This window comes from Caenorhabditis briggsae (genome assembly GCF_000004555.2).
Source record: "Caenorhabditis briggsae complete genome, chrX, whole genome shotgun sequence".
NCBI classification, from domain to species: Eukaryota; Metazoa; Nematoda; class Chromadorea; order Rhabditida; family Rhabditidae; genus Caenorhabditis; species Caenorhabditis briggsae.
The window spans coordinates 10929077-10954292 of record NC_013491.2 but is presented as its reverse complement, the minus strand read 5'-3'; the positions used below and the strand labels follow the sequence as shown (position 1 = coordinate 10954292).

Genomic DNA, 25216 nt, shown 5'->3' with positions numbered 1-25216 from the left:
TTTTCTCTTCCCCTCTACTGAAACGATGATGATTCACGTGAATTCCGTGATTCCTGTCGGTTTCTGCTATGGTTCTAGTTAAAAGTGCAAGCATTTTTTGCCGTCCGTCTGTTGCCCCAGCCCGTCAACAACAAAAAAATATCAGAAACGTCACTCCAAATAGACAGCCGCTTGACAAAAAAAACTTGCACTTTTAAATTGCAAAAGGGGCGGAGAACCGTATATAAACTGTTCGCTGGAACTAGAAGATCACAGCCAACAAACAAATTAGTTTGCTAATACTACCTAATCACTGCCATGTCAGCCAACGCTTCTGCCAGAGCTCTTCAATCCAAGGTTAGTTTCTAAATTAGGAAATTTCTCAATGAATATTTTCAGGGCTCTCTTATGAGAAACTTGAAGCACTTCAACCCTAAGTTTCCAGTTCAAACAGTTCGCAATCCAGAACTCCGGACTATGGATCAACTTTATGACTGTTTCTACAAGTACGCCAGACAGCTTATCAGTGCCAAAATCAATCCAAACATTACCTTGGAGACTAGAAAAATGGTGGAATCCGAGCTGAAAGTCGTCATTCCTCTAGCCACAGATTTCAAAGCCCGACTCAACATGACCGACAGCAATGGACATATTCGCATGGGACGTCTTCTGGAAGCTGTCGACATTGTTGCTCCCTGTGCTTGTTATATGCTTAACAGAGAAGACCTTTCATTGAAGACCTTCGAAACTGGAACGCTTCCAAGAATGTTTGTCACTGCTCGCTTCCACCAGACAAGCCTCTCTCATGGATACGGTCTCTCCCCATATCGCGATATTGTTTTGAGAGGAAAAGTCACCTGGACGAGTGATAACAAAGCGGAAGCAACTGTAAATGTCATTCAGAATAGATCAGAATTTCTAACCGCTCGTCTTGTTTTTGTAAGTTTTCAGGTGCTCTCGATCAGTATAGCTTTCCTATTTTTCAGTCATCCTTGGATGGAACCAATACTTCTCAGAAGCTTCCTACCAACCAACTTCTCCCAGTCACCCCAATTGAGAAATTCTTGAACCAGCAGAGGCATGAAGCCAATACCACTCGTCCAACTGTTCCAGAACTTGGTGCGATTCAGCTTCCAGTTGTCCAGGTAAACAAATAAACTCATTTCATTATTTGAAAAATAATATTTACAGGAAGGAGAACAACAGATGTCTTCCACAATTATTGAGACCGCAACCATTGCCCAACCAGAGCATGAAAACCCATATGGATCGGTTTTTGGAGGGTTTTTGGTCAGAAAGGGACTCGAAACCGCTGAGCTTTGTGCCAAGATGTTTGCTAGAACCCCTCTTCGGGTCGCTTCTATTGATGATGCTGAATTTTTGAAAGTTGTAAAAATTGGAAGCATTCTCAAATTCAGTGCTTTTATTTGCAATGTTGATAACAAAGAGAAAAAGTTCCAGGTGAGTCAAAAACAATTTCTATGCGAAATGTTAAAATCTAATCTTATGTATTTTCAGATCAGCTCCCAAGTCGAAGTCTATAACACCGAATCCAACACTTTTGAACTCTGCGATCGCTTCCTGTTCACATTCGAAACCAAAGAAGAGATCAATCTTCCACAACTGGTCCCACACAACATGCAAGAATTTGTTGCACAATGGAAAGCAAAGAACATTGCAAAAGCAAACTAATTGTTTATAATTTTTTTTTCATTTTTACTTCCTCCCAATCATATTCTATACTAGAATCTTGTCACAGTCTTTTCGACTCTAAACACAATGTGCCATTTTGTTCTGTGAACACAATAAAATTTATCTTCCCTGAAACACAAAAGTGTTCCATTTTCAGAAACTTTTTATTGAACCTTTCAGCGTTTTGTAATAGAGAAAAAGCAAAAAGAGTATCAAGTTTCCGGATGTGGTGGGAGTTCAGAATGGAACTGGATCAGGGGCTCTACACTCTTAAAACAAATAAGGAAGTTCAAGGCAGCTGGAACGTTAGAGAATTCCAGAGCATTTCCTTTTCTTGATTGCTTTTTTCTGCACTCTCACATCACCCATTCTCTTTTTTTTTCTAAACGACGGAAGCTATGTGTTCAATCTTTTCCACATGTTTAATTGGTTTTTTCGATGTATTCTTTCTTTTTCGCTTATTTTTTTAGCTTTCTCTCGATTCTTAAGGGATTGAAATTCAGTTCAAATTGTTGCATAGAACTATTTTAGGAGTGGGATTATTTCCACGGAAAATTTGAAGCCGTGAAATAGTCTGATGGGAGTACAGAGTAGGAGAACCTTGAGTGATCTGTATCTGAGAAAAGTTTGTTTTGGGGCCCACCGGTCCATTCCTCGAAGAGTTTGATGAATTTTTGAGAATTTTCGGAGAATTATTTTTTTTCGTGTCCACATAGGCACATATCTCAGAAACAACAATTCAAGAGTACAACGGAGTACAGTGCAATTTGAGAGTACAAAAACACCCACAATTCGGGGGTACAAAGTTTGAATTTTTCAGGTATTTTGTACCCTCGAATTGAAGATTTTGTACAACTAAATTGCTTTGTACCCCAATGACTCCTAAATTTTGATACCCTCCAAATAATTTGCCCTCGTTCAAATTGTGTGAAAAATTTAATTTAATAAATCGCTCAAATTCATTACTCCGACTTCAAAAACTCTTGGTGTAATCATTTGCAATAGGCCAATTTTAAACTGTGGCTTCATCTAAAAAACAGTCAAACTAACAAAAGCCAACAATCCAACAGTTAAGGTGAAGTTTTCATTCTGAAAATTTTTTAGGACAAACCTATCGAGGTCAAAAGTACATTCCGCATTTTCGTTAGAATGTACAGGTCACCTTTTTTTCAACTTTTTTATCGAGTTTTTCTGGGCGAAATTCCTAATTCCGTGCTGCATATCCCTGGTTTTACCTAAATTTTGATAACATTTACAACACTTTTGTTTTTGAAATTTTATTTTAGTAAAATATGATATTCAATTTGAGAGCAGAAGAGTCACAATTAAAAATATTTAAGATCCGTTTGCATTATATTCCATACATGTTTGTCATTTGTTTTGGTACTTTTAGATTTGAAGTGTGCAACATTTTGAAGATCCTCCTGACTTGATAAATTCGCTCATGTCGACGAATCTTAAACGAAAAGTTTGCCTAATTTTTTTCCTATTTTTCGTTAGATTACCTGACAGTGAATCCCAATTTAACCAACTTGTTAGCAATCTCTTCATTTCCTTGATGCATGATAACATTTTGTCCAACGACGACAGCGTTGCAAGCGAAATTACGGGCCTCCTTCTGAGAAACCTGAAAGAAATCACCTTGTTGTCCATAGTTTGCCCCATATAATTCAATATATTCGTACCTCAATCAAATCCGTCTCATTTCTCATATTATGACGGGTGATATGATCGAAAGCATACGGGTAGTATATGGCCACGTCCTCGTTGAGTGGGCAGAAGGCGGTGTCAATGTGGTAGAACCTGGAATATAAAAAAAATAAAAGGGAGAAACTACTTAATTGAATATTCAAGGCGTACACAAATCTCTCAACTTTCTCCGAATGTCTGGAGAATTTTGATTAGTCTCTGTACTTCTTCCGAAAGTGAATTATTTAAGAAGATAGGAATCTTCAGAGAGTCTTCAGCTGTCTTCTCATTTCTTGTCTAATAAACAAACCTCGGATCAACGAGTCGACACCCAATCACTTTCCAGTTGGTGCCATCGTCGAGTTTATTTGCAACATCGCGAAGTGCTCTTACGTCGGTTCGGGTTCCCACGCCCATGAACAGAGTGCGCAATTGATCACCACCCCAGAGAGCATCACCCGCACCTGTAACTCAGTTTTTTTGCTTCGATGTCTTGTGATCCTATGATTTTCTCTTTTTTTCTTAATTTGTAAATTGATTTCTATGAAATCGGATTAGTGGAGTGTTTCCCAAAAATACAGCTGCATTTTGATTAGCCTCACATCAGACAAGCCCTTTTCTAGTTATCGTAGTTCAGGAGTCTATTCGCTTTTACTCATAATTAAAGTTTTCATCTGCGTACCCGTCTGTGAAAATAATAATACCAGTCTTTTGAAAGACCATGACGCGGTTTTTTGTGCTCTTGAAATTTTCTCGTGGTATGCTTAAGGTTTATATTACCTCTCTACAATGAAACCTAAAGTACTTGAAACAGAAAAAATACCCGATACTTATTAATTCTAATCTATTTTTGAAGAAATAAACAAAAAGTTAGTCATGGTCCCTATTTTTCTTGATGCAATTATTTTTTCAACTTCCATTGAGAACTAAAACACACCGGAAGCATGGACCAGTAGAGTAGAAACTAGACCCCGCTTTTGTCGCATGTTTTTTGTCTCTTCCAAGGATCCACTACGATCAGCTGTGCAGGACCAGCTCTGGTTTCTAATACATCGTGATTAACCGAGTCAGGAGTTGGAATAGCTAATAGCTCGCTTTCTGCTTATGTTATATATCCGATCCAAATAGGAAATTGGGCCTAGAGCAGGGACCGTGATGATGATGGGGGCGCGCCCTTCTTTTGAATAGCGTAATTTGATCGTTAAAGGGGTCCCACACTCCAACCACATGCATACTTTCTGCTCTCTCTTTTGACTCACCTTCCGATGGAATATCTTGATCTCCGACGCATTCATAACCATTATTTGTGAACCACTGCTCGTAGAAGTATCTTCAAAAGAATAAGAAAAGAGGATGACGTTTGATTTCGATGGGTGAGTTCATTCACTAACCTTTCTCCCTGTCTTTCCGGGTGCGCGAAGCTCGCCAAATACGCTTTATTTCCCTTAATGATGGCTGCATTGGCGGCGAAAACAATATCCGGGAGACTTTCAGCGCCCTGAAAAAAAGAGATATTTTTCAGTTTTTATGGCAACAATATTTTTTCCTTTTTTTCAAAAACTTAATGTTAGACCTACCGTTGATTCCATAACTTCCACTTTGGCACCACTATTTTCAATTGTGTTTTTCAACTGATCCCATTGTTTCAACGCTTTCTCTCTATTCACTCCTCTCTTCATGTCCATCCAAGGGTTGATAGAATATTTGAGTTCGAAATGTGTAGGACGAACCATTAGGATTCTTTTGACATGATGTTCAAGTGTGCGAACTAGCGTAGATGAGGCCATCTGACAAATTCTAAAAAATTATTGAAAAAAAGAAAATAGGATAATAAGCAAGAAGTGAATGGCTTAGAACCATCGAAACAGTCTTAAATTGGACTGTATTTATACTGGGCGGTCTACTGATCTGATGACGTCTTCGTCCCTGTGCACTCCCAAGATTTGTATCCCTTCTTCCCGTCCCACCCACATTCAGGGAACTATAATTTACGACATCAGATTATCAGATGTATTGCTTAAGATGAGTGCGTTTGGGTGCAGAGTTTGCTGTTAGTGGTGGTCTATCACGTTTTGCGGAGAAGGAGGAGATAAGGAAGAATATCAAAAATGTTCGCAAATCACTAGATCTTCACTCCTTTTGTAAACGTTTGCAGGTTGATTGTTTCTAACTGGAATTTCGGGGTCCATAGAACAAGGGAATAGTGGGCGGACCGTAGGACACACTGACCAAAACAATACTATTCCAAGTTTTTGATCTAACACTGAAAATGATATATAGATGAAGAATGATAACTTTTGAGGTGGGGAGGTTGTTGTTGTGAAACAATGAAACTTGAAATCCCGGTACTCAATGTTTCAGTATATAGTTCTGAAATTCGTATGACTAATCGAACTGATTCAGAACCAAAATGTGATTATCAGGATCAAAATGTAAACAGAACCAATGGTCAACGTGACAAATATTATTCCGAAATCTACGGTTCATCGAACACTTTCCAAACAGTTTCCTTCCTCTGACACATCATTTCGGACCCGGATCACAAGATAATTTTGCTGGTCAACAGTCGCAGTCGATTTGTTATTGCGTGCGTCGTGAAAATTGATATTATTCACGTGAACTACCGTTTTTGATACGGGTGTCTGAGGCAAAAGGAAGAGATAAAAACTCGTTCGTCTAGTTTGTAGCAGATATATGTTGCGAACAGATGAAAAGATAATAATGAGAGGTCAGATTGATAGGCATGGATCATAAGGGGATAATGGGTCCATCGTAACCCTTGGCGTACACCTTGTACTTAGAAAGGGTATATGAACACATAATTTGGATCAAAACAAACTTAAAAATAAATCTGCCCAACGTGAGGAGGCTGGAATTCATTACTAGGGAATCTCTGAAAATGTGGACAATATTGGAAATATATGAAATCCCAATATTTTGGTCCGAGACTTTTGAATTAGGAATTTGACGAAAATTTCAAACTTTACTTTTAAAATCATCTTAAGATTTATTGCACTCTTCCAAAATTCCAATCATCGCAATGTTAAGCTTATTGATCATCAAGCCTTTTTCAAGCCTAGAAAATGAAGATATCATTTTTCTCAATTGATTTTAATTTTCTAACGCACAAGTTTTCATATCCACAGACAATGGAGAGTTTTTCTTTATTATCAAGCTCCCTTGTTTCAAAGAATATCAATCATAATGGATGAAAAGGTTTGATATTCCGATTTTTTCGTTAATCTCTTTTATGACTCTCTAACTGATAAATGCTTGACTGAAAATTGCTGTGTGATCATTAAATTTCAATTAAAAAATCTTGATGATTATAATTACTCTCTAAAACCTCAAACGTGACGAAGACAACAGACAACTCTATAATTTCCGTAATTCCCAATCTGATCAGAAGTGCATTGCAGTTCAAAGCCTCAAAGCTCAAAAATCATATTTGGCTGTCTATTTATGAATTAGTGTTCAATCGAATTCCGCTGTTCAATTTCCAATTTTGAAACTCAACTTTTCAAAATGTCTTTTATTTTTTAGGCCTCCGATGGCTTCCAACGCAACGCTTCCGGAATGGTTCGACCCATTGGAGAGTATTGTGAGCACTGTCTTCATGATGGGTTCATTTGTAACTATTATTCTGTACATTATGGAAGTCTTGATACTTGTTACACTTAGAAATACTGTATATAAAGGTAGCCAATGACTTCTAGAATACAAATATAAACTAGTTTTCCAGGAATGTTTTACCAAATCTTCACCGTTGGAATCATAGTAGATGTCTTCAGTTTGGTCAATAATTATTTCGGATGTGTGTTCCCGGCAAAAGGGTACGTGACAAAGCAAACAGATCAAGAGATCAGCTCTCAATATAGCTATTTTCATTTTATATCTTCTTTCTGCGCTTCCTTCTTATTTTTTATGTTCCAACACATCTCAAATTTCAGATATTTCCAAGATTTCTATTTATCCATGGGCACGTTCGTCGGTCAAATGTATCTGATGATTGCGTGGACCGCCCGAGGGATTCAGGGATGCACTGTCGTTGCCCTTGCTCTCAATCGGGCCACCGCTGTTTGCCTTCCTATCAAACATAAGCAAGTACGTCGGGACTTTGAATACGTTCTATTGTTGATCTTCAATCTTATATCTGACAGACCATACAGTGATGTTAGTTTTAGATTTGGAACAGTAAGTTCATTTGGTTGGTGCACGTGTTTCAACTGGGAATAGGCCTCTGCATTGGATCAAGTCTTATAACTCAGAACTTCTACTGGAAGTATGAACGAAATGGGTATGAGATTTCAACTTTTAGACACAAAAACGAATTCCAACTATTTTTTTTCAGAATCTACATCCAATATAAAAATCAAAATTTTCGACGAGGATTCTTCATGTCGGCATATGTTATTGAAACTATTTTTGTTGCATGCATTATGATCATTAATGTAACAATGGTGATTGCATTCAGAAGTAAATACAAAGTGGTTCGTCAACAACACATTCTGAACTTTAATATCCTGTTTCTTTTTTCCAGCGCCTATCAACACAACCACATCTGAACCAAAAAGTGATGAGTGAAAAACAAAGACAGGAATACAACCTCAACATTGTGGCTGGTTTGACATGTGTCGCAGAAATCGTTTATTACTGCTATGTTATCTACGTATTTGGAATCAATACGAGTGTTCCAACACGGGTGGGGACGAGGACAGTTTTTGACCTTTACAATGATAGCTATTATAGGTGTTCTATCTACTCTACGATGTTATCAATGACATTTATTGCGGGTTGTCAGGCTGGCTATTGTTGATATACTCACGGTCCATGAGGGCGCATGTGACAAAAATGATGAGGTACTTGAAGGCAAATTACTTCCGTAAAACATTGTTATTCTTAAGATGCCCCATGTTTGGCTTCCGTCGGATGCGAATAATGATTCCACCGGAACAACAATTCGCATCATCCACCAATGTCGAGAGGGATAAAAATACTTCGAATAGAAGGGTTCCAACATGTGGAACTCCTTGTTAGGGAAAGTTAAAATTACGACTTGAATAAAATGTTGTGTAATTATGGGTGCTGGTTGGAAACTGGGAACTAATCGAAAAATTTTGAAAAACAAAAAAAAAGGAAATATTTACAAGGTAACCTCAACATCTTGTAAATCCAGACTTTTATGAAAACTTCAGGATACATTAAGAACGCCTTCTAAAAATTTAAGAATCCACTTGCTAGTTTTAGCCGAGCTATATGAGTATCAGTAGCAAAAATCATGCTTTCAGTGAAAAAAAAGCAATTTTCAAAGATGATTTTCACAACTTTTAGTACGTTTCAGAAAATCTATTTTGTTGTGTTTCACGTAGAATTGAATCAAACTTCCTGTTTCACTTAATATCTCGAAATTTTTACAACAGTTTGAATGAATTTAAGTAGAAGTTAAGACTGATATAACTTTACTGAAACTGGCGAGCGACTTCGAAACTTGTCTCACGCCTTTAGATAGTCTCTTCATACCTAATCCTAAAATTTGAAATACATTTCGTTGTTTTGAAAAATTTTCAGCTGATATTCTAGTTTTTACATCAAAAATGACAGTATTCCTCTCTGAGCGAGCTGAGTTTTGCAAAATGTCTTTCAGTTTCTTTTTTTCTGCTTATTTTCGGATTTCAAGTTAAAAAATTTTTAAGTTGAAACTTGGTTTCTCTAAACTTGAAATATAAATGTTTTGAGCTCACACAAAGATTTTTTAAAAAATTTCTCATTTTTATTTTTATCTTCTGATCCCAACAACTCTATTTTTGTGTCATTGTCATTTTTGTACATAATGATTTTATTTTTTCAAAAAATAAACGTGTTCGATTTTTTAATTTCGTGGTTCTTTTTTTCTCAAAACTTGCAGCTGTGTCAACTTGACAAAAAAATGACCTCAAATAAAAACGATGCATATCTTTTTATGCTACCTCCCGTCAAGGCTATCTTGCAAATGTAAATAACATGTTTTTTTGACAGAGGAAAATCCGTCTTGTAGTCGTCTTCGCATTTTTGTTTTTGGATGGAGCCCGTCTCATTTGCAATCCACATTTTTTGTCAAGAAACTGTAGCTTTTTCATCGTACTACTACTACATATATCCCTTTCCCAGCCACTTTCCTCTTCAAACCCGTTCATTTTCACAAATCTCAATTAATCTTCTGTCAATCTGAATGTCCTGCTTCTCCTCGTCCAACAATATCTCTCACCTCACCAACCCATTCATATTTTTTGTCTTCTCAACCATCTGCTCTGTTCGCAAAACAATGAAGACGCTGCTGACGGAAAAGAGCGAAAAAGAGAGAGACCTCGATTACACATCGAAAGGGTTGTGGGGGTCCTTGAATGAGTGTACGCGCACAGCAAGGTCATTCTGCGCGTCTGCTCCTCTTTCTCGCTGTTTTCCGCTAACTCCCATACCGACCACCGACAAGGCCCACACGCCGCTCACACACAGGCACACACGCGTACGCTTCAGCGACGCGTCAAAACCTACCCTTCCAAAAAACTCATTTTTCTAGGAATATTCAAAAACCTAAGAATTTTTTCACAACTCCTAACTTTTTTTTCCATCAAGAAATCCATAAATTATTGAAAAAAAAATTTCAGGATTTTCGCCAAAACTTGAACAAACCATGCCTAGGAACAAGCATAAACCACAACAACGACCTCCAAATCTTTTGGAAGAAGCTCCAGCAGATCAAAAGCAAATTGTTTTGAGAGCAATGGTATTTTTCGATTTTTCATGAGAATTTCAATGAAAAAAAAACAATTTATTTAGTTGAAAGAATGTAAGGATCACATGGACAATGAGAATGCCGCCAATAAAGTGATAGCGGAGCTTCATAAGAAAGCTGGAACTTCTAATTTACAGCAAATGAACAAGAAACAAAGAGTAGGTGTGACTTCATTACTTCGACAAAAACCTTCTACACATTTTTCTAGTCAGATGCACATGAAGCGTACAAAAAGAATGTGGTGGACATGGATAAAGGAAGAAACTTATTAGCATCCCATATCAACGCACTCAAAGAAGCTCGTCTCTCAGCAATTGCAGAATGGAGGAAAACTAAAGAATCCAGTGGTATCCAGATACTTGAACTCAGATGTGGTTGCTCTCCGATTTGGACTCCGAGTATCAGCGAGGAACCGCTCGGTGTTGCTGGAGTCAAAATTCCAGACGATCAGAAACTTGAGAAAGGCGATGAAGTTGCGGCGTTCATGGAAGATTCTAAAACGTGGATTGCGGCAGAGGTGAGTATAGTTTTGACATTTTCTAAAAATAATTCTTATCAATAATATGCGTGCCGGATCAAAAAGTTCTCTTGGCTCGGTCCAAGTAGCAAATTAAAAAAATCCTGAGAGAAATTCATTTTATACTGCCTAAAAGAGAATTTCTTGAGGTGTTCCGCCTATACAAAAGTATGACTGCTAGAGCTTGAAAATGGGTTGACGTGCTCAATAGCTCAAATTCTTCATCTAAAAACCAGTATTTTTTGCATTTTTTCGAAGAAAAATTTTCAAAAGAAATTTTCACAACTACGATTTATTTTTTGCGTTCATGTGAACACGTAAAAATAATATTGGCCAAACAGGATCGGACCATATCCAGGCATTAAAAAATTCTGATTTTCGTCTGGCTTGTTGAAAGTATGACTTAGTTTAATTAGTTACATATAATATTTAGAATTCTGATTTTTTAAATTAAAATATTCCGTGCAACGAAATTTATTGAGGTAAGTTTCGAAACATTCGATTTGATGTTGACCAAAAAAACCGCTAATAGTAGAGTAACAAACTCAAACCTACGCTGAATTAAAAATATCATTCTAAAAGTATAAAGCCAATTAAAATTTAGAACATCTAATTTTCAGGTAATTAACGCAGCTTCGAACAACCGCTACGAGTGTTTCGATACCGACGACAAAGAAATGAAGCCTGTCATGTTTTCTCGGAAACAGCTCATACCTATGCCAAAGTATACTGTAGATTACAAACGGTATCCCTGGCTTGCTTTCCCAAAAAATGCTATCATCTTGGCACTCTTCCCAAAAACAACGTGTTTCTACGAAGGTAATGCAACTGCAGCTCTGCTATAATTCTTGCGTTTCGTTATAGGAATAGTGCACGCGCCTCCAGACCAAGTTTCTGGAAAATACAAAATTCGTTTTGTCGACAACCAGCGAGCCAGTAATTATGCGGATCCAGTCGAAGTCTCAGACAGATATGTAGTGGCGTTTAGGCAAGATCCAGTTGTAAATGCACGTCCTTCAAAAAAAGCCAATTTGGAAACAGAAGATTCAAACCAACCATCAACAAGCGGATCACAAAAACAAACGAAATCAAAAAAGAAGATAGCAACTATCACTCTCGATGATGACAAGTTCGTTTTTTTGATAAACCGAAAAAATGTGTTTCTATATTTTTTCAGAGGCTCCCCTGGACCAGCTCTTATAGCTGAGTTCAAAAAGCCTAAAGACGTTTTGTTATCACCGAAGAAATCAAAACCGAAACCAAAATCAAAGGAGCCCAAAGTGAAGATCATTCGAGCAAAGGTTCCACCGCACAAAAAATACTTTTCCACTCGTCAGTTCGGGAAGAAGCGAGTCAAGAGAAAGCCAAAGAATGCCGTTTCGTCTTCTTCAACTCAAAACGAACCATCCATTAGTGAAGACCCAAAAGAGGCTTCCAAATCTGAGAGGAAGCAGGAAGAAGAGATGGAACACGATGGGGAAGATGAGACCGGTGGAATGGATGACATGCTCGACGGACTCAACGAATTTGGTTTGGAAGATGAGCGAGAAGATACTGATGATGAAAAGGATAATGGAGCTGAAAAAGCTGGCGATGAGGAAGAAGATGAAGAAAGAGAGGGAGAAGTTGAAGATGAAGCCGAAGACGCTGTTATCGATTTGGCTGATGAAGATAACAATAACGATGAAGCTGATAACACGAGAAATTCCGTGACACCATATCAAGACTGTGAAGAGGGAACATCCACTGGCCCAGATGGAACAGTAAATAAAAATGGGTTGGAGAACGAAACCGGCAAAAGGTCACGAAGTTCTTCAAGCTCTTCCAGTGTTCAATCTGGACTCAGCGATTCCGATCATGAAGGTGATCGTCCTGCGATTAGTTTAGACAGCGAATAAGAAAATCGCAAATTCGCAAACTTCTCCAAGACATTGTCCTCATACTCTCTAATTGCTCCGAACAATGTTCTCCACTTTCTCAAAATGCTTTTCCGATATCTTACACCTACAGTATTGTTAATTTCTATCCTTTTCATAATTTTCAAATAATTTTATTTGGGCAGGCTTGCGAAATTTGCTCATATTTAATAATTGGTTGAAGTAAAAAATGTATATTCATGCTTCAAAAAAAGTGTGCTTGTTTTCTAAATAAAGGTGTCGGTGGCTCATTTTTCTTCTTTTGTTTTAATTTGCCATCAATTCACAAACAATGCTAATTTATTTTATGCAGAAACTATCATTTCAGAAAATGAAGTAAAAGATGAAAAGTAAAGAATTTGGTGTGACTACTGACTGACTGACTGTGATACGCGGACGCCTTCGGAAATGGTCCAATACGATAAGGTTGAGCAAAACCGTCTTATCGGAACAAAGCTAATGTAAGTGCATTTAAAAAAACAAGAAATATTATACAACAAGCCATCGAACTTTACAATGAATTGAGAGCCTAAAAATGTTTTACGATGTTTTCAAAAACTCATAAATGTATTAGAACATTTTTTACCTTCACTGAATGCTTGGACTGATTGGTCCTAACAATTGTTAAAGAATTTTTTGATAAACTATCATAAATAAAAGCGTTTCAATAAATTCGCCGATTTCAAAAAAAAATCGAAACTTTTTTGCTGTTTGAAATGAAAACAAAAAAAAAATCAAAGTAACGTTTCATTGGGGTTAGTGATTTTGCTGTTATTTTTTCTATCAGTCATTATTTGAAGATTTCAAATTTTGTGAAAGTATGGGAAATGTCGAGAAAATCGTTATGTATACCGGAAGTTTCCATTCTCACGTTCTTACGAAAATTTCTCACGAAAATCCCATTCTCACGAAAATTTAGAGTAATTTGAAAATTGCTGACACCATTATTTTTCTCATATTTGTAACGCTTTTCAGGTGGCATTTGAATGATGACTCATTCGAGTCATTTCGCTTCTCTTCCCGCAAAAACCGACAGTTTGTATAACCGTGACGTGATACCAATTTTACACTGAAAATTTATTGTCTCTAAATATACAGACAATTATAATACAATTTTATTCATCTTGGATAAAGATTTCATCGAAATCCTCATAATTGTCTCCATAGTCGCCAATGTTGAAGCGCGCCAAATCGTTCACCATTTGCCTGTAGTTTTCATCTTCAGAATCCGAATCGCTAACATAGACGTTGTGCATATATCCAACAGGAATCTCGTCATCTGGAGTCACTGGGCGGTCTAGTTCCAACTCGAAGTCACGATTGTTCTCTTCATCTTCGCGCACCAGTACGTTGTAGAGTTGTTCAATGAAATGATTTTCTTCAGGGTCCTCGGATTCGGCTCTATTGACGTGCGGCAATCGAAAATCTGCGAAGTGAAAGTTTCAAGTTATCGAAAAAAAATTGAAAATCATTGTTTGGTTGGATCAAAAGAAATCCGATGAAAATATTAGCTAACCTTGTTCCGTTTGGTTTGTTCCTCGTTGAACAGCTTGGTTCAATTCATCAAGATACTCCGTGATAGCAAAGTTTTTCATTAGTTCTTGCACATTTTCTGAGAAAATATATGTAAGCCTACTAGAAATTATATTCAATAACTAACGATTAATTTTAGTCATTTTTCGATCAAACGGACATATCAAGTCCTTGGTTTCGTTTTGATTGGAAAGTATTTCGCAACAGCTTTCGCATAAAGTGTGGCCACATTTTGTCAAAATTCGAGGAGTCAGCTTCGCAATGTTGGTTTTATACTCCAGTGTACAAATCTTACATTCCAATCGAGCCATCTTGAATGAAAATGTTTTGAAAAACTTGTTGAAGGAAAAAACGGTCAACGCCAATCAATAAAAAAATAGAAATGTCGTTTTATCAACAATCATGAACTGTCAGTTTCCTCATCGTTATTTTTGCCGCTTCAACTATTCTTCGAATGATAAGAAAAGTTTTACAGAGTAACTTTTAAAATATGAGAGCTTAATAGACTCAATTCTTCAGGAAAGAGCATTCGTTATAAAAATTTGCAAATGTTTCAATTTAACAAATGAGAGAGAGAGAAAGTGGCTACATTCAAAGGTTCCACAAAAGTTCCAGCTCTTCAAAAGTATAAAAAATGGTGTCAGCAGTTTTCTTCAATGAAAGTTCCATCTCTTCAAATCTATTATACGTTTTAGTCAATTTTTTTTAATATCGAAAATTTTCATGTTCCCTTTTTTGGTAGAAAATTACAGAAAATTCGGAAAAAAAAGTCGTAAACGAGAAAATAAAGACGGAAAATAAGATTGATCTGATTGTATCTGATAATATCTAGAGTCCTGTGATTGTTCACATTTCCGTGTGTGTGTGTTTTTTTTTCTGAAAGAAATTCATAAATTTAACGAAAACTTAAACTTCAGAACTTTAGTTTGCGACCGCCAAATCGTATTTTGAAAGCTAAATCAGATTTAAAACAAAACGTTTTGAAAGCAATGGTATTATAATAGCTTATTATAAACATTGAACTAAAGTGAATAATTCATACTTCAAGAAAAATGTGCTATCTTTCTAAATTAAAGCCTTCGTGGATTATATTTTGTTTATCAATTTTTTGAACCTGCCAATGTATGCGAAAAAACCATGTGAAAAAACAATGTAAAAAATGGAAGATATGATTTTTAAAAATAAATCAAAATTTGAGTTTTTTTGGATTAGTTTTTTTGAAAATAGGAGGCGATGCGCCGCTACTCAGTGAGTTACTCCTTGAATTGTGTTTCGGTTGAGGAAAACTGTTTTATCGAAGCCATGCAGTGGCCTCTGAGACATTTGGCCGGGCGACATTTTGCAGCTAGGACATTTCGCAGTCGCTATTGTTTCAAGTAGAAGAATTTCAGGTTTAAAGTATATTTTTCTGGTTACCTGGCTGTTTTTATGTAGCTTTTTCTTTAGTGTCGAAAGTATTTTTTAAATTATTTCTGTACCCATCTTTTGAATCAACTTCTCACCACTAAAAAACAGAAAAGTTAGAGAAGTACTGCCATGTTTTTTCACATTTGTAATTGTTTTCAAGTCGCATTTGATTAGTGACTCATTCGAGTCATTTCACTTCTGCTCCCGTAAGAACCGACAGTGTTTATGGTCGTAACGTAATAACAGTCTTACGCTTAAAATTCATTGTTTCTAACTATACTGACAATTATAATACAAGTAAAATATTAGTGATCTCGGATAGAAATTTCCTCGTTGTCATCCAAACAGTATCCTTACTCGAGCGAGAACATCAACCAGTTGCTGGTGGTTTCCTTCGATAGAATCCAAACCACTGTCATAGTAATGGCGCATAAACCGAGCAGGAATCTGGTTTATTAGAGTCTCTGGGCGACGTTCCCTCTGAAGCTCACGAATGTTTCTTTCATTCTGCTGCTCGCGCAACTGTAAGTTGTAGAGTTGTTGGATGATATTATGTTCCTCGGTGTCCTCGGATTCGGCTCTATTTCTCACTGGCAGTCGTAAGTCTGAAAATGAATTTTTGAGACGTTGTCAAAAGCTTAATTTTGCTAAATCCAGGGAAATTCGAAAAAAAGAAAGCTTACCTTGTTCGATGTGCTCTGCGTCTTGTTGACCAGTTTGGCTTAACTCATCAATATATTCGGTTATTGCGAAGTTTTTCATTAATTCTTGCACATTGCCTGAAGAATGTGATGTAAGCTCACTGGAAATCATATTCGAAATCTTACGGTTTATTTTAGTCATTTTTCGATCAAACGGACATATCAAGTCCTTGGTTTCGTTTTGATTGGAAAGTATTTCGCAACAGCTTTCGCATAAAGTGTGGCCACATTTTGTCAAAATTCGAGGAGTCAGCTTCGCAATATTGGTTTTATACTCCAGTGTACAAATCTTACATTCCAATCGAGCCATCTTGAATGAAAATGTTTTGAAAAAATTGTTGAAGGAAAAAACGGTCAACGCCAATTGGTTTGTTCCTCGTTGAACAGCTTGGTTCAATTCATCAAGATACTCCGTGATAGCAAAGTTTTTCATTAGTTCTTGCATATTTTCTGAGAAAATATATGTAAGCCTACTAGAAATTATATTCAATAACTAACGATTAATTTTAGTCATTTTTCGATCAAACGGACATATCAAGTCCTTGGTTTCGTTTTGATTGGAAAGTATTTCGCAACAGCTTTCGCATAAAGTGTGGCCACATTTTGTCAAAATTCGAGGAGTCAGCTTCGCAATGTTGGTTTTATACTCGCGTAAACAAATCTTACATTCCAGACGAACCATTATGTATGAAAAAACAGCTTCGAAAAGTTGATGAAGGAAAAAATAAAACGGTCAACACCAATCAATAAGAAAAATTGAAACGTCGTATTATCAACAATCATAGACTGTCCGTTTCCTCATCGTTGTTTTTGCTGCCTCAATTTTTCTTCAAGTGATAAGACAAATCGTTACTGAACTCATCCGCGTCACGGGTCGGGCTGAGCCGGGTCACAATTGAGTTTCCCCTCCTATCAGATCTTGACCCTGTGCGCCTCTCCGGATCGGTCCAGAATTTGAGAAGTATCAATAAACTTATTTTATACGAACTAGTTTTTGTCATAAAGGTTTGTGATTGTTTCATGTTATGTTGAGCTAATTTTGCACATCGCTGACTACTGAAATTGAAAACAATATATGTAATGGTTGATGTTGGAATTCAGGGTGTGATCTTTTGAATTCAGGTTGATAGGTGGTCCTGTATTTATTCGTTGGATGTCTTGGTTCCGGTTTCAAACTTAATGTTCAGTGCAATCGTGGAAGTAATTCAGTTAGTCTGTGCTAGTTTTTTTCATACTTGTAAAATTTGCCCGCCAAAGCCCGGGCTCGGGCCCGGTAGCAAAAATTTTGTCATTTTGAATTAAACTTCGAGCTCTCAATCCAATTTTCTATATTTTTGTGCTATTTGGATTGTTTGTCTGTTTGATCAAAAAATATCAAAAAATCTCGAAAAAAATCGCATAAGGGTCCCCCTTTATGTGTTTTTTGAAATTTTCAAAACTTGTGGAATGACAGGCCCGCCGGGCCGGGCTGGGCTCGGGTCGGGCCGGGCATCCGAAATTCGGGAAAAAGCCCGGCCCGGCCCGGCCCGTTACAAGTATGGCTTTTTTGGCTCATCCAACTGTTCTACATGCACCGACTGCAGCTTTTGGACATAAAGTTAAAAAAAGAATGAATAAGGTGTTTTGGGCAATTTATGATACAGAATCAGAACGAACCCTTTTAAAGTGGCTGTATAACCCTACAACACACTGTGGATAAAAAAAAGCTACTATTGTTTTACATTAAATTCAAATAAAATGGATAAAAAAATTCTCATCGATCAAGTAAAAAATGCCGTTGAATATTTTCGATATAATATTTGCGAAATATTGCTGAAAGCTTCAAGAAAGTTTTCATGAGTTCTTGGTCATTGTTTTGTTATTGAAAAATTTTACAGGATTTCGAAATAAACTGAAAACAAAAAAGTTTAGTACTATACTCAATCCTGTTTCCTTTGTCAACTTGAGATTTGATTACAACAGTTTCGAAAAACAAATGACGTAAAGTGCATTTACGACTACTTTCCGTTTCGAAATCCTTGTCCTCTGGGATCTCGGATGAAGTTCATTAGCTCGACATGTGATGGATACTATGCCAACCAACTTCAAAGTGTATTACTCCTTCATTTTCTTTGCTTTTTGTGTTTTTATGGTTCAGCTTGATAGGTATATTTGAGCTCTACATGAATCTTTCTTGTATCTTCCATACCTTTACAATTTGAAATGCAGAGCCAAACATTAGCTATACAGGATAAAAATTATTAATGGGAACAGAGTTTGCTCCGCTGCGAACAAGTCACTACACCCCGGATTACAGATTTAAAAAAATTTCATTCTTTAGAAACATTATCCAGCAAAAATGTTTTCCTAGTTTCAATTTTGAGAGAATGTTTAATGAATATCGTTAAAAGGTTCAGAGTTCACCAAGGTTTGGTAACTTAAGTTTTCGAAACAGCTGGAATATAGGGCAAAGTTGGCCACTGGCGGAAAAAAATCCGTCGATTCGAAAAAACACCGCCAGAAGATTGGAAAGAGGAAAAATCGCAATAATCAGAATCTTATGAAAAAAAACTCGAGAACTGGGAACTCATTTTCGTTGAAAGTTTTAATAACGCCTTCAGTGTCAGTTCATAAAAACAGTCTCCAATCGATTTCCTGCTCAACCACCAAAAATTGAGTTCACGCCATCAGTTTCGAATCATACCGTAAAACCTGTACTAGAAGGCTCTCTGAAATTAGAGGGCCCCTTGTATCGAAGTGCCCCTCTAGAGGCCTCACGATAAATAAAAGTGCTTCCTTTAATTGAGAGACCCCTCTAATTAAAGGGATCCCTAGAAACCACTCGAAAAACTGTACGGCTGACCCTTCTAATGAAGGTTTAATGGTAACATAACTTTGGTACAAATACTTCAAGTTTTTTGATATTCGATATGAAAAAAATCAAAATAACAAAGCTATTTTTACTTTTATACGGAATTCCTAAGCCACTTGGGATTGCTAATAAAGTCCTGGAAAACAGTGAGTAATTTTTATCACGCAAACTAAATCTTTCCTACGCACGTCACTTCTTCAGAACCGCAATTTTTTGTTTTCCACTAAACACTTTCCATTTAAACTAAAAATTATCACTCTAGTTCGTTCTTTTCTTTTTCTTCTATTTGAATGATTACCTTATTGATTTTTAGCCATGGGATCTAGTGCATCCAAAAATTCTGTTCAACTCCAACCCAAAGTTATTGACATTAAACAACCAGGGACCAGTCCAAACGAAGGAGGCTCACTTCCAGCTACACTCGTGGAAACCCAAAAACCATCAAAATGTGCGAATAGGAGTGGAATTTCTTCTCAGATGACATTATCTTCTGAAATGTACTCGCAAAACGCGTATGACAACTACGGATTCTGTGCAGGACTCAAGGTATGGAAAACTTATGTGAACAAAGCATTCCGAGATCTGCAATTTTTTAAAAGTTACTCAAAAAACTGAGAACTTCCGTTAAACCGGTTTTAGAAAGACTCTCTATCCACTTGTTTAGACCACATACATCTCTCGAAATCAAAATATAATTAAGTTATACATATATACTTTTTGCCTTGCACGACCATAAAGTTGAAGTTGTATTCTGTTCAAGGTTTGACGCCTGATTGATTGTCTAATTACTCATGCTTTATTTCGCTTTTTTTTTCTTAGTGCTCAGAAAAATTCTTTGCTGGAAAATTGTTTCGATCACTATTTTATTATTGTTTCAATTTCTTGTATTCAGGATCACGAAGCTACTTTGTCCCACGCTGTCGCCCTCCGACTCGCACCACCAGTTAACCATCCACATGCAAACTAAGATAATCTTTATTTTTCGAGACTACAACAACGTTTTATGTATTGAATGAATAGAATTTTATCACTGCCAAAAGTGTTGGTTTGAAAAAATAAAAATGAATTGTTAATTTCTCAAAAAAATTTACAAAAAAAAACTTAGGTTCTACTCAAAATAATTATCATCCTTCCTGTGGCCATAGGAGGATTTGATTAAAACAAAGGCTATGTTTTACATTCAATGCACCCTCCCAGTATTTGAACAGTTGCCAGTCAAATCTAGTCGTTAAACGAGTCATGAAGGTTTCAATCATAGATGTCTGATTCAATTCCCCAGAAGAGAAAAAAACGAAATTTTGAAAATCGACAAGTCTATGTCGGGAATTTGCCCTTTGATGCCACGGAGCAGGAAGTAAGTAGTTTTTGCTAAACATTTAGCTGTAAATTTAATTTTGAAGCTTTAGAAACTAAATTTTTAAACTTTTAGTGTAGATAAAAAACAAAAAACAATCGTCAATGAGCTTTTTTTATATTCAACAATGTTTTGCTTGAAGCTATTGTTTTGAAGCTAAGTTTGATGCTATTGTTTTGAAGCTAAATGTTTTGAAGCTATTAACAATTTTCTCAGCTCCATGATGTTTTCTCTGTGATGGGACCAATCAAAAACATTTGGATGGCAAAAAGACCACCAGGATTCGCATTTGTTACTTACAAACGGACGGTCCATGCATATGATGCGGTAAAATATCTCAATGGAAAGTTAGTTTTCTTTTATTGTCTATTCAAAATAATCGCACGAGTGAACGAGTCTAAATGTCTGCGTCTTTACAGCGAATCTACAGGTTTGGAGACTCTCTACACGTTTTTTTACTCGTTCATCCGCGCGATTATTTAGAATAGACAATAGCAAAACGAAACTGTTAAAAATTATTTTTTCCAGAAAAATATGCGATTTGGAAGCAAAGGTGGAGATGTGTGAAATGGATTTCAAGGAAGATTTGAAAAGAAGGATGGAGGAAAATCAAAGAAAATTGAAAAGTGTCACAGAAGGCTGATGAAAAAGAAATCATATTGTTCCAGTTAATTAGTTCAGTTGTAGGTTTGTCGAATGTATTTTTCTTATGTGGTTATTGAAAATCTAGATTAATTATTGTGAAACCTATCTTAGCGATTCGAGCCTTTATCTCCACTAAAAAGTATTCCGAATTTCGTTCAAAATCTATTAAAATCTACTAATTTCAATTAAACAATTTTCGGAAGAAAAAAGAGAGGCCGTTTTATTAGGTTGGCAACTGATTCCTTGTGCACTTTTGTTTTTCATGTTTTCTCTTAATTAAGCTAGAACCATAACATGTGTGTAACATAATATGGTATATAAGATGATAAGGTTGTTCACAATAACCATCATTCACCCTGCTCTCATTCCGCTTGGAAACACGATGCCCCTTTTCATACCCACTGTTTTTGAGTAAAATTCCTGTTTGACGACATCTTCTGGCTGTATATCGAAGTCAATCTGTTGGACTCTTCTGTGATGGCTTGTATATTTGACCCACCTCTTATCCGAGGTGGCAATATAATTCAGCCGCTTTAAGTTCCCAAGTAGAGTAAGAAGTTGCATGCTCAGTTCCACTCGCCGCTGAACATCTAAACTGATCAAAACAGTGAAGTATCCTCCGCCCAATTTTTTTGTCTTTCCCAACTTCAACGATCCATTTCCAATTGTGGTATGAGTTGTCAATAAAGTGATTGACATTTCACGGGTAGATTGGTATTAGGTTGGCAGGAAAGTGACTGTCCATTTTTTATTAGTAAGTAACACAAACACAAGAATAATCCAGAATTAGCAATATGCACCGTCGTAATCCACAACATGTTGGCAATGTTCAGGTAACTTGTGGATACAATACCTTCAAAAGCCAGCTAGCCAAGAATCAAAGTATTCATTTTTTCCTGTTTTTCAGGCATCAAGTGTGTTAAAGTCCTTAAGCTCCAGATGACGTCGTATACTTTGGAATAACCAATGATATGATAGAGCTGCAATCATGTCTTCAACGGGGGTAAAGGAGAACCGTCCAGCCAAAGCGGCTCATGTACGGCGTGACTTTCCGTGAACATGAGGTTTTTTCATTTTTTACCTGCAATCATGTCAGACCTGAGCAGCTTCAGCGGGACGGTTCTCCCTCACATATTTATAGTCTCGACTGAGTTCTATCAGATTATTGGATATTCGGAGAGATACAACCTCATCTAGAGAATACGAGAATTTGCACCATTTATTTGAAAAACAGGAAAAAATGAATACTTTGATTCTTGGCTAGCTGGCTTTTGAAGGTATTGTATCCACAAGTTACCTGAACATTGCCAACATGTTGTGGATTACGACGGTGCATATTGCTAATTCTGGATTAATCCTGCTTTTGTATTATTCAAAAATAAAACAAGGGACAGTTACTTTCCTGCCAACCTAATAAGGGTCCCGTTCGACTAGATCTCTCAGCTTGAGTATATCTTGAAGAACTGGTCGCCCGGGACAAGTTTCATCTTTCATTGAGAAGTCCTGGTTCTTGAACTTGCCAACCCAATTTACAATAGTGTTCCTATGGGGACATTATCTTTTTAAACTTCCACCAGACGGTGATGAATATCGGATACTTTCAGGTTAGAAATAACTAGAAATAATATAGCATCACGAATGAGGTGAGCATCGGGCATGGATCGGGGCATCGTGTCCGCAAGCGGAATGGGAGCAGGGCGAATGATGGTTACTTTGAACAACCTTACCACCTTGTATACCATATTATGTTACACAGAGGTTATGGTTCTAGCTCAGTTAAGAGAATAGATGAAAAATAAAAGTGCACAAGGAATTAGTTGCCAACCTAATATTAAAGAGGCTCTGCTTATACAAGTTTTACAGTTGGTCATTAACTTTCAAGAAATTTCACTGATAAGTTTTTATAATCATTCATTATGCAGATTCGTTGTTTAATATTCGAAGAAAAATTATGTTGTTATATTTCACATCGCTTGCGACACTTTTTGAATCGTTTCCGACTTGTTAACACGTGCAGCAATTTCGTTCACCGAATTGATTTGGAATTGTTTCGTCTTATAAATGTACTCAACAAGACTTGACACAAGTTGTTCACTGGTTCTCTGGTTGTCATCGAATCTTGGAAGGAATTCCACAATTTCCGTGGCAATAAGTTTGGTCAAGTCGATTGTCAAAAGAGCCTTGATGAATTCCAAAGCATTGATTCCATCAGCAGATGGGGTTCCAACTGCTGGAGCATACGATACGTCAAAACCATCAAGATCAATTGATAGTCCATATCCGATTGTGTTTCTTGTCACAAGATACTGTGCTTCTTGCATCACATCTTGAATTCCTCTCTTCTCAACTTCGTTTGCGTAGAAGATTCTGACGCCAAGTCTCTCGAGAAGTTCCTGTAACAAATGATGATGATTACAAAAAAGAACTATTATCAATCATTCTATCCTATCATCTCAATTCTTTTAACGACTTCTCAATTCCCTTAAAACATAAATCTGACCATTGCGACGTCTTTTTTAAGTTCCCCATCCTTTATGATAAAGAAAAGAAGACATTTGAAGTTACCTGTTCTGCCGATTCGTAGTCCCTGATTCCAACCATACACAGATTGTGAGGAAGAAGTTTAGGCATGCGATCTCCGATTCTCACCAGATTCTTGTCACCGAAACCGAGAAGATGCGCTACTGGCATACCGTGGATGTTTCCTGTGTCACTTGTGTCCGGTGTGTGGGCATCCTAAAAACAACTCGTTGATTGTTTGATTTTATTGTTTATCTTTTGATATATAATGGTCATGTCCTTCTTGAAGGAATTCCCGTTTCCAAAAGAAAAACAAGTTCTTGCAAGGAATACACCTACAGTAACCCAGTCTGAAAATAGAATCGGTGCACTCTTACCATGTGAGCGTCCACCCAGATGAGTCCAATGTCGCCATGTGGCCTCATTGCAGTTGCAACACCACTCCAGGTTCCAATCGCACAGCTGTGGTCTCCTCCAAAAACAAGAAGCTCATCCTTGTTCTCAATCACCTGTCGAGTTTCGTGTGCCAATTGTCTGCATGTCTGAAAACTACAGTAATGTTTGAAACTCTTTAAAATGCTAAATGACCTGTGTGACTCCTGAAAGTGCGCTGGCGTGTCTTCCAGTGTTAACCTCCTCGATTATCTTTCCCCATTCCAGTGGAATTCTCTGTTGAACATTTGTAAAATATGGAGAAGCTTTGATGACTTCTACTGCATTCTCACAACCAAGTTGTCTGCCTGCCAATCCGTTGGCACATCCGATGGCTTTGATCATTTGTCTGGCGAGTTGTGCAGTTTTCTTCATTCTGAAACTAGAAAAAGATATACAGAGATAGTGAATAGAATAAAAGAAATAGGGCTATCCCCAAGGTCTAAGGGATCAACGAATGATTGAAGGAAATGCCTCAACCTCCCACACGTGTGGAGATTGTCAAAAATGGGCGGAGCGACCCAGAGACGAGATGCGATGATGTTGAAGGATATGTAACGTGTCGATTGTCAGAATATTCTTTCGGAGACAAACCACGTGATGATTATCGTGAGGTGATAGCAGAGACTTCTCGGAGTGATTATAAGAGGCAAATGTACAAAGCACGTGGTTGCACTTGGCACATCTGATAACGGATACGGTGGCGACTTTTGAAAAACTCCAATTGGGAAAATTGAAAAAAAAAATGTGATCAGGTCTATTTTCAGACAAAAAGCAGTATATACGCTAGTTATGCAAAACTTCTGAATGTGAGTTTTGATTGCCACTAGATATTTAACGAATGTTGTGCAAAAGAACTCATGATTTGCAAAATTTTGGTTTGTGAAAACATCATTCTTTTTACGAAAATAATCCAAAAACAAAAGGAAATTTTGAAAACGTTGAAAAATAATCAGTAGCAATTTTTTGAAACAGCTTCACAGAAGTTGGAAGTTTGTAAAGCAATTCAGTTTTAGGACATTTTCTGAATTCAAACTTGAAAGAACTAAGAAATTCAAAAAAAACAACAAACGCGCAGCATTCAAATTGACCATTTATTGTGAATTGATATCGAATTTTGCCGAAAAAATACTTTTACCCCACAAAATGACGCAATTCAAACTTTCTCCGACATTTCATCATATCTTTAAATGCGTTTCTGCAAAACA

The 25216-nt window shown here is 36.9% G+C and overlaps 7 protein-coding genes across 7 annotated transcripts; 4 read left to right on the top strand and 3 right to left on the bottom strand.

Annotated features, from left to right (window-relative positions):
• Positions 1-297: 297 nt before the first annotated feature.
• CBG14719 lies at positions 298-1671 on the top strand (the record flags this gene model as incomplete). The annotated part of the gene is made up of 5 exons (XM_002644677.1): positions 298-336; positions 379-918; positions 966-1124; positions 1171-1440; positions 1498-1671. 5 exons carry the CDS (start codon positions 298-300, stop codon positions 1669-1671), a joined length of 1182 nt encoding a protein of 393 aa, XP_002644723.1.
• A 1389-nt stretch (positions 1672-3060) lies between these two features.
• On the bottom strand, positions 3061-5147 carry CBG14718 (the record flags this gene model as incomplete). Its single annotated transcript, XM_002644676.1, has 7 exons — positions 3061-3127; positions 3177-3298; positions 3357-3474; positions 3671-3824; positions 4620-4690; positions 4752-4858; positions 4938-5147. 7 exons carry the CDS (start codon positions 5145-5147, stop codon positions 3061-3063), a joined length of 849 nt encoding a protein of 282 aa, XP_002644722.1.
• Positions 5148-6910: 1763 nt separating this feature from the next.
• Positions 6911-8397, top strand: Cbr-srv-7 (the record flags this gene model as incomplete). The annotated part of the gene is made up of 7 exons (XM_045239750.1): positions 6911-7058; positions 7103-7193; positions 7311-7554; positions 7629-7657; positions 7712-7850; positions 7901-8062; positions 8110-8397. The coding sequence occupies 7 exons, from the start codon at positions 6911-6913 to the stop codon at positions 8395-8397; spliced, it is 1101 nt and encodes a 366-aa protein (XP_045095496.1).
• Positions 8398-10030: 1633 nt separating this feature from the next.
• On the top strand, positions 10031-12547 carry CBG14716 (the record flags this gene model as incomplete). Its single annotated transcript, XM_002644674.1, has 6 exons — positions 10031-10123; positions 10177-10290; positions 10341-10649; positions 11270-11468; positions 11514-11778; positions 11827-12547. The coding sequence occupies 6 exons, from the start codon at positions 10031-10033 to the stop codon at positions 12545-12547; spliced, it is 1701 nt and encodes a 566-aa protein (XP_002644720.1).
• A 1133-nt stretch (positions 12548-13680) lies between these two features.
• CBG14715 lies at positions 13681-14409 on the bottom strand (the record flags this gene model as incomplete). Its single annotated transcript, XM_002644673.1, has 3 exons — positions 13681-13991; positions 14082-14177; positions 14226-14409. The coding sequence occupies 3 exons, from the start codon at positions 14407-14409 to the stop codon at positions 13681-13683; spliced, it is 591 nt and encodes a 196-aa protein (XP_002644719.1).
• A 1807-nt stretch (positions 14410-16216) lies between these two features.
• On the bottom strand, positions 16217-24383 carry CBG14711 (the record flags this gene model as incomplete). Its single annotated transcript, XM_002644671.1, has 6 exons — positions 16217-16284; positions 16333-16544; positions 23058-23449; positions 23622-23792; positions 23954-24118; positions 24165-24383. Coding segments are annotated over 6 exons (1227 nt in total), but the record flags the coding sequence as incomplete, so codon positions are not given.
• CBG14713 lies at positions 20316-21054 on the top strand (the record flags this gene model as incomplete). The annotated part of the gene is made up of 3 exons (XM_002644672.1): positions 20316-20411; positions 20628-20758; positions 20940-21054. 3 exons carry the CDS (start codon positions 20316-20318, stop codon positions 21052-21054), a joined length of 342 nt encoding a protein of 113 aa, XP_002644718.1.
• Positions 24384-25216: the final 833 nt, after the last annotated feature.